The sequence below is a fragment of the Mastigoproctus giganteus genome, chromosome 6 (assembly GCF_048544385.1).
Source record: "Mastigoproctus giganteus isolate SK-2022 chromosome 6, ASM4854438v1, whole genome shotgun sequence".
NCBI classification, from domain to species: domain Eukaryota; kingdom Metazoa; phylum Arthropoda; class Arachnida; order Uropygi; family Thelyphonidae; genus Mastigoproctus; species Mastigoproctus giganteus.
Window position 1 is genome coordinate 76,835,715 of NC_143580.1, and position 15,142 is coordinate 76,850,856.

A 15,142-nucleotide genomic window follows, 5' to 3' on the forward strand; every position below is an offset into this window, starting at 1 on the left:
TTCTGAAAATAAACTTTAAATTCTAAATCATAGTAATCGTGCAATAATAAAATAAAAGGAAAATTATACAAATTTATGTTTTCTTGCTGAGATGCGAATTTATTAATTATTTTATTTATATTTATTTGTTCCAAAAGATCATTTTCTATTGAAATGATTGCCAATTTAGAGTCGTTGTTGAGACATTTTCGATCGTAAATAATTTTTGATTAATTTTAATTTTGAAAAACTCCGTTCACCTGAGGTAACTGAAATTGGTAAAGTTACATTTGGAAAACTATCTATAAAATCGTTTTTAAAAAATATTGTAACACTTCAAATGGAGTATATAAATTTATATTCAATATAAATTTGATGTACTCTAAGTTCTTCAGATAATGCTAACACATCCATATCGGACACGTTACGATCAATGTCACTTAACTTAATACGTAAATCTTTGCAATGATTTAATAAATCGTCATCTGGCCATTTTTTTTTTTTATTATTATTCAGAAATATAAAACATTTTAAATATTTCTACATGTTCTTTCATATTTGTAAACCTTTCAGCGAGAAAATTTTTGTGTCCATAATTTGAAAGAAAATTTATTTTGAAATTTTGTTGGGGATAATGATAACCTTCATCTCTACTTTCATAATCGAAATGACGTTTTTTCAATCTTCTGGTTTTTTCAATCTTTCAGTCAAAATTTTTTTGACTGCTTCCCCTATTCTATTTTCTTTAAAATATTCCATAACATTCTGTAGACATTCAACAGCTTCATATATATCAGAATCCTTTTTTTGTTGTTGTTGTTTTTTTGTTTTTTTTTTGAGAATTTTACTTATCGAATTAATTTTATTTAAAATATCATGCCAAATTATAATTGAACACAGAAACTTATAAGATGTTATTTTTAAGGCTATTGATTTAGCATTTTTATCCATATTTTTATTTTAATCTTCAGTGATTATAGCAAAATACTAGAAATGACTAGCTTCTCTAGTCATTTCTAGCATTTTATCTGTAATATTTTGTATAAATTATTTCAATAATTTCATTTTGTATTTGATCACCCAAATAATGCACGATATTTTTCCATTCAGATTTCTGAATACGGCGAATATGTTGTGCATAACTGAATCAAATTTAGAAATTGCTTCAGAAAGTTTTAAAACGTTGCCATTGTCATTTTCATATAAATCTTTTGAAGATGCACTGAACGCTATACATTGCCTTGCTAAAAATAGTATCATATATATTATTCTGGTTGAATCCAGAACATGGGTATCTCTGTTGCGGGCATGGCCGAAGAACGGAGTGATTGTCCGGTCGAGTTCTGTGATTGATTGGTTATTGGGAATGCTTAATTTACCTCATTTTGCGTCTCTGATTGTTCGATTGGATGCAAATTCGCTTCTCTTTTAGCGGGAAATGCGAAATTATCGTGCTGTTGTTTAGTCGTCACCAGTTGATGTTACCAGTATTCAACAGCAGGCAAATAATTCATTTGAAATAAATACAATACACGATATTGCAGACTTACATTAATTTTATTAATGGATGGATGTAATCAAAAGGATGGATGTAAGACTGTAACTGAATGGTGTATGAGTGTGAATTTGATACTTTTGGAATACATGTTTTGAACACAGATCCAGATAATAATAAAATTAATGTAAGTCTGCAATATCATGTATTGTATTTATTTCAATGAATTATTTGTGCCGTGTTGAATACTGGTAACGTTAACTTGTAAGAACAAAATTCTTACACTTATCCTAGCGAATGTTATGTTATAAATATTATAACATAACAAGAAAAAAAAATGTATATAGTAAATAATATTATTTACATAGGATGATTTTCAGCTTAGATTGCGATCGCTCTGTCCATACAGTCAAGCAGGGGAGGATTAACGTAACAACGGGGAGTAGCAGGACGGTACACAAGACAATGGGAGCACTGGAACACTAGTACAAAGGGGGCACCGCAAGGCCAGTTCATGGTCGCATAAACAGAAAGTGAGCAGTTCTTTGGAAGGAAAGAACAAGGGAACCGACTCCCCCTTGTGGAGAGAAAGATTTTAAGAACTAAGAGGGTGAAGGAGACCCTGGATGCGACATACACCTGTGGTTATGGCTAGCTGCTAGATGAAACAGACCGACTCCTTGAGCACTTACTAATTTCAAGGAGCGGTAGAGAAGAAACAGAGGAGACTAATAGCGGTAAGTGAATCGGGAATGATCACAAGGAAATATCTAGAAATATCTAGACGCCCTGTAGTTCATCGAAGTTGCTGGAAATTTGTAAACAGGAAGTTACCCCAGGAGAGGGAAGGGCCAAGAAAAACGGAAGAAGTGGGAGAGAGCGAATGAGAATAATGAGATGATGGAGAACGAACGACGATTGGATCAAAATAGAATGAGCGGCTGAAACAAAAGGGAGATGCAAGAAAGGAGGTGAAAAGGTTTTTTTTTTGGGAGAGTTGTGAGTTTTGGCAGTGTGGAAGTTGAGAGAGTTCCCGTGGAGATGCCTGAGTGATGTGCGGCTGGAAAGAAATCCCGAGAAGTGCCGGGAGAATCGCCAGAAGGTAGCGGACAGAGTAATGAGTTGCTGTTTAAGAGTTGTTGGAATAGGAAGGAGATAACCGTTGTAAGATGGAAACACCTATGCTGGAGCTGAGGAAAAAAAAAAAAGGATCGAAAAAGCCTCGGTATAGCAAGATAAGGAACAGCTACATAGCCAGGCTTCTTAATAAAGTAGTAAGAAGAGTCCTTATAATCCTATTATGTTTCCCAGTTTCGTCGAACTGATCAGACGCCCAAAAAGCAGGCCGGAGCAACTTATTTAATAGCCGTATGTAAAGAAGAGCGAGTTCCTGAACGTAGGAGAATCCCTGTAGATGAACAGCAGTACTTTGCCAATGAAAAATTCCAGTTGGAGCCTGATGATGCCCTATGCTGTTGATGATGAGTCGCCCCTGAACTGAGAAAAGGTAGTGTAAAGAGTGATTCCCTAAGTTAATATGTAAGTACGAGATAATAATTTTAAGCTAGATTTGAAGAGAAGGACTTTAGAAAAATGTTTATTTAGTTGATAGTAGATTTGAAGAGAAGGACTTTAGAAAAATGTTTATTTAGTCGATAGATTTGGTATTGATTAGTATAAAAGGAAGAAAAGGGTTCATAGACGTATGTACTTCATCTCAAAGATAAGTTAAAGCAAGGAAGATTTAGATACATGTACTTGAGACTGGTATGTTCTAAGTTAAGATGTAAAGGTGTTCTATGTACTTGAAACGTTACAAGATAATATGATTGAATTATTTTGGAAGGGATAAATTAATGAAAGATTACAGCGGGGATTTATAAATCTAGGACACTATCCATAGAGGTGTTAAGCCCACTGAGGTAATTCCAGTTGGGAAATTTAACTGTTAGAAAGTAAAAATAATGTTATGAGATGTAACCAAAACAAGAAGGAGAAAAAGCAGAAAGACACGAAGAGACATATTATATCATTTGCTATTAATTTTACATCTTAACACACATATAATGCCAGTTATTAACATTATACCAATTGATGTTGTATGATACCATTCTTTTATGTATATACTGTGAAATAAACAAATTTGTATATGTTTATCATGTGTAGTATTGAGTCATTCTGAATACTCAGCCAGTCCAGAGGAGACATTCACGAACTATTATCCCCCCAGAATCTGTGATCTTCTGTGCAGTATACAGGTCAGGTGTTAACGTGGAGGGGAGGTAAATTAAGGGGGAAATTTAATTGAGAAATACATAGTTAAAAGAGGTGGGTCTGGAAGTTAACGGGATTTATTATTAAAATAAAGAAATAAATAATAAAAGAAAATATTATCCCCCCAGAATAACATCCCACAAACAACCCCCCACAAACTAATCAGCTGACCAGCGCGACTTCTGGGTATCTGGAACAGGAGGTTGGATAAGTTTTATGCAGTGCTGTGCCGAGCCATTTTAGCAACTGAGGCAAGAATGAAAAATGGCGCCCTACTGTTGTTAATCATAGAATTAATAGTTAAAGGTAATCCCTTTAACTCTTAATTCGTGCTTAGTAGAAGCACTAATTGTCTCAATTTCCTGAAGGCCAGAGGTGAGAACTGTTAATGAGTTCCCAGTTAAGTCTCTCTTAATCCGTCGTTATATGGAAATTTTCTTTTCTACGGAAACTATTAAATGTAATTACCAAGCGGAATTCAAAAAATATCGCTAAACAGAAAATTCGTTAGAGGTCTGGCTTGCATATGTCAAAAAAAAAAAAAAAACTGACGTCTTCCTGAACTACCGCCAGTAAACGAACCTTACCTCGCCTACCCACTTTGAGGCCGGTTGTGCATGGACAATTTCGAGGTGTTCAAGCTATTCTACGAAAAAAATACCCGAAATATTTTTATACACGCTGTGTAGCACATTGCTTAAATTTTTGTTTATCCGACTCTACTGCAGTTGCTGATATCCGAAATGCATTCGGTGTTCTTTCCGAAGTTTGCACATTCTTTCATACGGTCTGCAATGCAAATTGCCGTGCTTAAAATAAAGCCAAACTCAAATGTCACCTGAGTAAAGACTGTGAAACTCGTTGGCTTTTACGACATGAGGCAGTTATGTTATTCAAAAACTTGAACGAACCAACTGTTTCATCTCCTGAAACCATTAAATTAGAACACACAGCTGATTCATCAAAAAAAGGCAAATGCATTATTAAATGGCATATGCACGTTTTCTTTTCTTTTCTGGTTGCAATTTTTACTGCGATGGTAAACTGCTAGCTTTAACTTACAACGTCTCGGAATATTTTCAAACAAAAGAAACTGATTTGGTAAATGCTATAATGCAAATCCACCACATTATTGCCGTAATAAAAGATATGTGAGAATGCAGGCACTAACTACAAACAGGACACTTACAACGGAGGCCGCCGTAGCCTAGTGGTCAGGCGCGCGGGTGCATAAGTACACGTGCCTTGAGTAACCGGGGTTCAAGCCCGTGACTACTGAATACGGTGCTGTTTCTTGTATTATATCTATCTTGTGAACTCCTCTGACCGTTTGGTCGTCCCGGAGTATAAACAGAAAATTTATTTAGTCAAACATGTTGCTGAAAAATTGAACATAGAAGTCAGAATCAACGTATATGCGGAATTCAAAGAAACAGACAAAGTGATTTTTGATACTCCCGAAGAGTATTATCAGATAACAAGTTTCGTTACATACTTGGATTACTTAATTACTTCTCTAACCGAAAAGTTCATGACCCACGAGGAGACAACTGTTTCTCTGCAGCGCCTCGTTCCTGCATATGCCATGAAGGATAAAGAATGCAAAAGTTTACTTCAATTGCACAAATTTATGAAGACAATTTACCAGGAATGCCCGATGTTATTTGTGGGAAATATTAGCTGTAGAAAATGAAGTGGAGAACAGTAAATGAAACAAGCATGCCAACTACTGTCATTGATGCATTTTATCTCTTTGTGATGGAAACATATTCCCTAATATGTACAGTATGCTAAAAATATTACCTGTTCTTCCTGTTTCCACAGCAACAGTCGAAAGGAATTTTTTCCTGCCTATGAAGACTGAAAAGTTATTTGAGACACGCTATATAAGGTATATTCTGGTCAAACGGCACCTGGGATTTCTCCCATCTCCGCGTATGCACATTGTATCGGAAACAGAACACTGTCAAGCCAGAGATTTAAATGTGTGTGGATCGTAGGTTGTGTAAGATGTTGTGCCCATTGTTCCTCTGGCTTATTGGCCGCAGGACACCTATTGGGAATCGACGTTGCCCATACCCTGCCACGTGGATGCTAGCCAGGTGTTACCAGTAAGTGATATTCTGGCAGGTCCCGCCACCTACTTTCCTGGAATTTCAGTGGCAAAGACCTAACGAGAAAGAGAAACAACATATCGGAATCTCGTCTGGTCGGACTGGTCCTTATGATAGTACACAGGGACATGGATATAAGTGATAATAATTGATAAACACGCCAGCAGAAAAAAAAAAAAAAAATCGGCGAATTAATTTAAGGATTAGTCTGCAAATATTTCATCTGTTTTTTTTTTTTCTTAATTTGTGATTTATTATTATTATTATTATTATTATTAGCCATATGGTGCAAGGAAGCCTGAGGCTTATACTGCACCAGCCAAAAAAAAAAAAAAAAATTCTGAACTACCGAGAGAGAGAGAGAGAGAGAGAGAGAGATAAAAGGGAATCACCAAGGAAGAGAAGAATGATGATGTCCAGCTCAGGGCACTAGGCGTGCCAAGCCCACTACTCACCAGATGTGAGCCCCTGGGGTTTTAAATCGTGATATGTTATTTTGTCTGAATATGCTGAGTCTGAGTATTGTCTGAATGTGTTATTTTTTTGTTAATTTGTGATATTTTTTCATTAATAAAAAATTAGAAAAGTGAACATAATATTTAATTTCCACAACCATGCGGTGATTTCTTTACCGATACTACAATCATCCGGTTACCACGGTACTGTTTTCTTGTATTCTTTCTGTCTTGTCAATTCCTCTGATCGCGTGGTCGTCCCGGAATATCAACAGAATTTATTTCTTTTAAGGAAGAAATGGCAAAAAATTTCTCAGCATCCCCACTTCGAAAAATCCTGGATACGAGCCTGAATACGATATCCGTGCGAAATCACCGAACACCGTACAAGTCTGGAGGACTCATTTTAGGAAGGATGTAGAGTTGCTTGAGCGAGTACAGAGAAGGGCAACAAGATTGGTGAGGGGAATGAAGGGGTCCTCTTACCAAAAAAGGCTTAAGTTCTGCAAACTGCAGCGTCTAGAGCGTAGGCACCTGTGAGGTGATCTGATTGAGATGTGTAGGCCTTGAATGGGTTGAGCAGGCTCGATTCTGATGGGATTCTTCCTCTTGCTCAGATTACGAACTTGAGGGGGCATAAATCCAAATTGAGGAAAGACAGTTGTACAATAGATGTTCGGAAATTTGCCTTTAACCAGCGGGTAGTTGATTGCTTGAACAAACTTCCATCTGTCGTTGTGGAAGTTGATAGCTTAAATAAATTCATGGAGGAACTAGACAAACTTTTAGAGGGAATGAATGAGTGAATTTTTTTTTTTTTTTTTTTTTTTTTTTGCTGTTGCTACAAAAGCTTGCTTTCTTGCCTCCACTACTAGTACTACTACGTATTCTATTTCTGTGTTTCGAATCGTTGAGCGTAGCATGATTCAACACTTAACTTCAACAGACATTCAACCGCATTCAAAAATTACCTGAAGTTAGGAAGCAGTCAAAAGGTGTGGAGATTATTATTACTATTATTATTATTATGCTCTTATATTATTCTCCCTGATTGGGGTTCTACCTCGTGACGGGTATTGCTACAAGTACATAGGGTGGTTGTTGTTATGTTTGGTGTTACTGTTGGTCGAAGAACTCTCTGACTATCCTACAGGTGTTCAGGATTGCGACTTGTCTGGAGTTCCTTGTAGGTATTCGCTGAAAGACCTATTGCAGCTAGGCTGTTATGTAGTCTTTGGTACGATACTGGTGGTTGACATGATGATTGGGATGGTCGTTACGTGTTGCATATGCCACATCTCTTTGATCTCCTGCCTTAGGTTTGTGTACTTCCTGAATTTTTCCTCATGGGTTTTCTGCAGGTTGCCGATGTTGGGTACCCTATGTCAATCAGATAGGTAGCCTTTTCATTCATTCATGTCCACAAGGGTTATGTCTGGTCTGTTGTGCAAGTTTGTCTTATCCGTTATTATGGCGCGGTCCCATTACAGCTTGTGGGTTGGGATCTCTAGTACTGCCTGCGGTTCGTACTTGTAGTACGGTACACTTTCTTCGATCAACTGGTATTTCCTAGAACACACACATAATACACTCAAACCGACGTCACACACATATCTGGCCCATTTGTAGAGATACTGATCTTCACAGAGATACGAGGCGGAGTTGAACTAACGTTCTAGGAGCCGCCCCTTACAAAAACACATGTCGACATGGTATTTCCTTGCTAGCTTCTGATGTATTATCCTGGCTACCTTGTCGTGCCTGAGTGTACTCAGTCTGGGTGATTATTATTATCTCTCTCTACATTAAAAAAGTTTTTCTCCTAGTGATATTTATTCGAGCTAATTGGAGAAGAGGGTGACGTAATTACGTCACTACAAATGCAATTAATTATTGATAACTGCCTCCATAACGTTCACTAACCTCGTGCAGATGCTTCACTGTCTAACGTTTGTTGTTCTATTGTAACGTTTTTTTGTATATTAATGAATGTTTTATATTTGATATTTTAATATTTTATATTATATCATCGGAAAACGAGTTCCCGAATTTAAGACAGCAGCAAGTGGGTGGGGATAAACACCCTAGGCATGTCAACCAAGGAAGGAAAGGGGGCTAAACAGTGAGTATCACCTGCCAATCACTGCTTTCTTCCTGACTTTTAGTCGAAGTATGGAGTGGTACCCAAGATCTGAATTTTTACCAGACCTTTTCCTAAGTGACTTATGTAAACGCAGGTAAATAATTTCATAGTGATATTTATTCGACCTTGAGAATGCCGCGCACTTCAAATGCACAGGTAAATAATTACATAGGTCATTTCCTGATTAGATATCGTCGATCATAGTGACATAGTGTTTTTTACCTGGCAGTACCGGAGGTCTCCTCGAACTCCACCTTTTTATTCTGTGTAGAATACAATACTCTGCAGCTCTCCCACACTAGCCTGGGGATTACCCAAATGGCCAGTGTCAGCATCATACACCATACCAACTAGGAAAAGCTACAGCATGGTGTCAGCTTGGATAACCATGAGGCCACTGAGGGCTTGTAGCCATCAGTCTGTCCGGTGAAGAGACTAAGATAGAACATGCAATTAATAATAACTTTCATGAACACAATTTGACTTTTTTTTAAATTTTTTTTCCTTACACCTGTTTTCTTTTATATATTAGATTAGATATCGATCAGTGCGTTTCGACTAGTGTCTTTTACGTAGAAAAGATTTGACTTACTCCGTCATACCTCTACATATTATGTAGAAAAGCGTGTGTGTGTGTGTGTGTGTGTGTGTGTGTGTGTGTGTGTGTGTGTGTGTGTGTGTGTGTGCGAGAGAGAGAGAGAGAAAACAAGAGTCAGAAGTAGAAGGGAATCACCAAGAAAAAGAAGAACGATGATATCCAGCTCAGGATTCTGGGTGTGCCAAACTCATACTCACCATATATGAGCCCCTGGGATTACATTGAAGCTTTTTAATATCAATTATGTTATAAAATAAATTCCTTTTAAATTAACCGCTGTGCGTTACTTTGGGACAACCCTTGCATATGCACATTAAGGCAATCAGTAATAACTATCAAGCTTAGACAGTTAGTATTGAATCTTCTTTTGGCATTGGAAAAGTGATTTGAAGAAAGATAATTTTGGGAAAAAAAAAAAAAAGTCATATTAGGCCACTCCAAACATTAATTCATCGGCTGTGCCATGTGTCTTATATTTGTAAATTGCGCGTGTTCTACGATCGATTTGCCTGTTTCGTTGGACGAAAACCTCAAGTTTCCAAGGAAAAACCTTGCTATTTACGCATGATACCGACAGTACCTGTCTTAGGCCTGCGCAAACCAGGCATGTGCTTAGGGCCCGCACTTTGAGGGGGCCCGTAAATGGCAATGGACACAGCCAAAATCGGTAATATCCAGTAGTGTAACGACGAGCATGGGTGCTTGTGTTCCTTATAAAATTTGCAAATAAAATATACAGTACTTCCAAATTGTAATGTAGCTTCTAGTCAAAATGCGCGTTGCGCCGATATGTTCAGATTTGTATTTAAATCCTTAGAAATATATGCAGATTTATTTGCTTTACATTTTTATATTGATTGTGTAATCCTAATTTTCCGAGGGCCCTACGCTCTATTTTTTTCTATTAAAGTAGGGCGTTTCATAATAAAACATTTTTTAAGAGGCCTCCAAAAAACTTCTGCCTAGAGCCTGCATATCCTCAAGTTAGGCCATGGACACCGACTAACTCAGCTATAGAGTGAAAAAAAAGCCCATAAAAGTTCCTCGCGTCGTTGACGGGATTCGAATCCGTGCCTCTTCCAACAGGTAGGGGAAAGACGGTGATGTTACTACCGCGCTACGCATAGAAATAATAAATCTAATACAGTACTGTTATATACTCTGTTTGAGAACAGTACAGTACCTGAATACAGCGATTGTCGCGCCAACCATAAGCGCAGATTCCACACCGAATGGAGTTAAAGAAATTAAAATACTTTGGAGAGATTTGCGTTCGTTGTTCCCAGAGTTTTTGATGTAACTGGTGCATTATGAATGAATGATTATATTGTTTATCTCCTTTCGAGGTGAAGTTCAACCAAGTTTTTTTGTTTGTTTGTTTTTTGCTTTGTTATTTTTGAAAATTGGCGAATAACAGGTTATTGCTGAGTGCTGAGACCTTGGCAAAGATTTCGCCAAGTGCATTTGCAACAAGTTGCTGTGGTTCTGCAATATTCTGCCCCTTTCAGGTTGAAGGCGAAAAGTTCTCATGGTATGTGCAACTTATTTTGCTGACTGCTTTCCAGATTTTTCGAGATGGCATGGTATGCCTTATAGTTGAAGTGAAATAACCAGAAGACATTTTTACTAGAGGGCTTAGCAAACCTTGCTTTTCTGCGAGTGCGTTTATACTGGGGAAGGTTTGCAGTGGTTCGGTTGAGACGGAAATTATTCCAGGCCTTGTTCTGTTCTTTTTTTTTTTTTTTTTTTTTATGTAAATCAATCATTGTTCCACCAGGTTTTTGGGTGAACTGGCAGTTTTGTGGATGTTCCAGGAAACAGCATTCACTAGTTTCAAAATCTAATATCATTAATGTTTAATATTTTGTTCAATCAGTGTTCTCCAGTTTCCATGTTGAGTTTCTGTGTCGATCATTTTAAATTTATCTAACGGTTTAATCAGTATAGGAATGGTCACTGTGAAGAGGTTTACTGGTTGCTTTCCGCTTTAATATTGGAAAGAAGATAGGAGAAATATTGATCTATTGCAGTGTCAGTGCCTGACGAAATATGCACATATTTCGTCAGACAGCTAGAATGATGACAACGCTAGAACGATGACAAAGCATTCAATAACACAGTATAGCTAATATAAATTTAATGAACGTTGCTCCATCTTCCAAAAATATGCAGTTACAGTACAAGATTTCTAAATTATAAATAGAGTAAACACTTACCCATAATGTAGTAGTGAATGAAAACGCCATACTCAATAAAATCATTGCCATGGCTGAAACAAATAATTGGAACAATAAGCAAATAAAGTTAACAAGTCTGTTAATATCCTGTCATTAATGAAAACTTCATATCATAATAGCAAAAACCAAAATGAAATAGTAAGTATAGAAACCTTGGTCGCTGACTTGCAGGAAATGGTACATCTCAGGTACCGATACGGTGTCAATTTTCAACATTAAACGTGATACGCCAGATCACAGCATTTTACATGGCTTTTCTTTTAGTTAATCACAATCATAATTTCTAAAACACCAATCAGAATTGAATAGAATGAACAGAGTAATGGCCAGTAAATTGTGCAGATAACCTCACTAGTGCGAATTTTCGCGAAGCACAAAATCAGACGCGCGAGCTAAAAAAAAAAAAAAATTAAAAAAAAAAAATAATAATAATAACTAAAAAAATAAAATAAATAAAAATAATAATAATAACTAAAAAAATAAAATAAATAAAAATAATAATAATAACTAAAAAAATAAAAAAATAATTATAACTAAAAAATAAATAAATAAAAATAATAATAATAACTAAAAAAATAAATGTTTATCGGCGCATAAGCTGCTGTGGCTATAATGCGCCATACAAATACTAGTAAATAATAATAGTTTCATATGTTCACGTAGCAGATGTAATAAATTATTATTGATTCATGCGAGTTTTCTTGAAGCATATTTAAAAATGCACACTAAAATAACAATAATAATATTATTATTATTATTATTAGTAGTAGTAGTAGTAGTAGTAGTAATAATAGTAGTAGTAGCAGCCATATGGTGCAAGGAAGCCTGAGGCTTATGCTGCATCAGCCGAAAAAAAAAAAAAAAAAAACATGAATTACCCTGAGAGAGAAAGAGAGAAAACACGGATCAGAAGTAGAAGGGAATCAGCAAGAAGGAGAGGAAGGATGATATCCAGCTCAGGACTCAAGGTGTGCCAAGCCCATACTCACCAGATGTGAGCCCCTGGGGTAAATATGAATTCACATATATTTGTAAATTTAATTGGGAACAAACCACTTCAGGAAAAAAAAAAAAAAAAAAAAGATATATTACAATTAAATGACCAAATAACATCACCGAACTGAACTCATAAATATTGATTAAGCACCAAAACAGGGTAGGGGATAAGTACCATAACCTTCAGATCAAATCCATCACAATGACAATTCTGAACATGTCCAGAATTATTCAAGAATACATTTTACTGTATGCAAAAATCGGGAAATTTTTGAATATTTGTCAGAGGGTAAAAGATTGCATAAGAGCAGAGGAGAAAATATGCTGGCCGGATTTAAAAAGAAGCATCGCAGGTGCCCAATTTATGCACTGTATTCCATTAATAATTTACAAACACAAGTTCTCGCTGTTTTACTGCATGTCATTGTTAGCAACACTTGTAGCAGTAGGGACAAATAATGCGATAAAGCAAGCCTACAGAGCATCGGAAAAAAAAAATCCTATTTCCTCTATGTATCTGCTCCAATAGTTTATCTAGTTTTTCCTTGAATTTATTCGAACTACCCACATCCACAATCATATGGTAGTTTATTCTTTCAAAAATTAACCACTCTCTGGTTGAAGACAAATTCTGGCACAATCTGACCTGCAACCAAACTTCCTCAATTTGAATTTATATCCCTCGTATGTGTAGCATGAGCAAGAGGAAAAATGACTTCAACATTGAGCTTACTCAATCCTTCAAGTCATTCAGCACCTCAGTCAGATCTCCTCGCAGGTGTCTATTTTCCAGACGCTGCAATTTGCAAAACTTGAAGCCTTTCCTGGCACCCTCTTGTTCCCCTCATCAAACTTGTTGCTCTTCTTTGTATCCGTTCCGACAGCTCCACATCCTTCCCGTAATGAGCCCTCCAGACCTGCATGCAGTACTCAAGGTATAGCCTAACCATTGCCTTATGAAGAGGGATAATCACTTCCTTGACCCTGCTGAAAAAACCCCATGAGTCCTCTTGGTCGCACGTCTGCATTGTTCAGAAAACTTCATATCTGACTGTACAATTACCTCCACGTCTTTTTCATTCTCCACTGCCCTGAGTGTGGTACTACACTTGTTTGTCAATCTGGGATTATTGCTTGTTTGTCAATCTGGGATTATTGCTTCCCACATGAAAGCATCTTTCAATATTAAACTTCAATTGCCACTTTTCAGCCCATCCGTCTAATTTGTCTAGATCTTGTCGTAGTACCATGCCTGGGATTATTGCTTCCCACATGAAAGCATCTTTCAATATTAAACTTCAATTGCCACTTTTCAGCCCATCCGTCTAATTTGTCTAGATCTTGTCGTAGTACCATGCCCTAATTACAAAATCACTCAGCTCCCGGCCAGCATTTGACTCACTTGTGACCATCGCCATCTATAAAATTTTCCTCATGTGTGAATATAGATGCAAAATACCCATTAAATGGATTGAGCTTGCTCAGTCCATTCAATGCCTTATACACCTCAATCAGATCACCTTGCAGATGCCTAGTCAACCGATCAATTCTGCAATTTGCAGAATTGATCGGTTGACTAAGCATCTTCAATCGGTATCTAGGGATCGCAGATGCGGACTAGGCATCTGCGATCGATACCTAGTCATCGATACCTAGTCAAACGCATCAATTCTGCAGTTTGCAGAATTGATGCGTTTCTTAGTAACACTAGCATTTCGTTCCCTTCACTAATCTCATTGACCTACTTTTCACCCGTTTCAACAGATCTACATTCTTCCTAAAATGAGGCGTCAGACCTGTAAGCAGTTCTCAAAATACGGCCACTATATATTTGAAAGTTGTAACCAGGGATAAGCCACTATTTTTGATTAATGGGTTCAGTAATTTTGGGAACACTGGATCATTGGGTTCGCCGAACCCAGGCGAACCCAATGATTCTTATCAACCAGTACTTGCTTACCACTGTTACACTCTATACACTACCGAAACCAAGCGTACTTTCTGTAGCTCAATCCTGTTTACAACTTATAAAATCATTTTGCGAGGAATTCAATACTATACTGCTCAACGAAATTAACAGAACACGAAGAATTCGTGGTGGAAGTCGTGAAGCTTGCGATGAAGCGGGGCAAACTTTAATACGGTGGTGGACCATAGAATAACGCTGAAATGAGGAGGTAGCGGGAAACTTCGGTCACGTATAAGGAACAGTTATAGGGTTTGTACACCGAAAGCACAGAAAATCATGAGATACCTAGTTACTCGGCAACGCGACGCTGTCACCCTTCCCGTTAGTGGACGAACCCACTGCTTAGCAGGCATGCAGGTACACTGCATTCACGTAGACAATAATTCGATGTCAGTATGGATAAACGTCGTGGTTAACCTACTTTGAAAGAGGGATGATAGCGGTTGCCCGACGCATGGGTCACTCTATCTCGGAGGTGCTACAGAAATTGCACTGTCCCCTTTCGACAGTATCAAGAGTGTATCGGGAATACGATTTTTCCGGAATAAACATCTCATCATGGACAGCACTTTGGGCGGAGAAAGGTGGTGGATGAACGTGGTCGTCGACGTCTGTCTCGCATTGTTTCAGCCAACCGGAGAGTGACAGTGGCACAAATCACCGCCGGCTTCAACGAGGGAGATGCCAGAAATATCTCAAAAATCAGGTTATCATTAGCAGCAATAGGTAATGGGAGCTGCTGACCCACCAGAGTCCCCATGCTAACACCACCGTCTATGCCTCAACTGGGAGAAAGGATATTGGCGTGGACCTTGGATGATTGGAGACTGGTTTCCTGGTCCGATTAGTCCCGTTTCCAGTTATTTCGAGCAGACGGAGGGT

At 37.6% G+C, this 15,142-nt stretch overlaps 1 protein-coding gene across 1 annotated transcript in view; it reads right to left on the minus strand.

Annotated features, from left to right (window-relative positions):
* LOC150084418 (NPC intracellular cholesterol transporter 1-like) overlaps window positions 1–15,142 on the minus strand; it is a 594,638-nt gene that overhangs the window by 566,086 nt on the left and 13,410 nt on the right. The window contains exon 2 of the mRNA XM_090376055.1: window positions 11,275–11,327. Coding sequence (XP_090232181.1) covers window positions 11,275–11,325 — 51 coding nt within the window. The 5' untranslated portion in view covers window positions 11,326–11,327. The remainder of the gene's footprint in view (window positions 1–11,274; window positions 11,328–15,142) is intronic.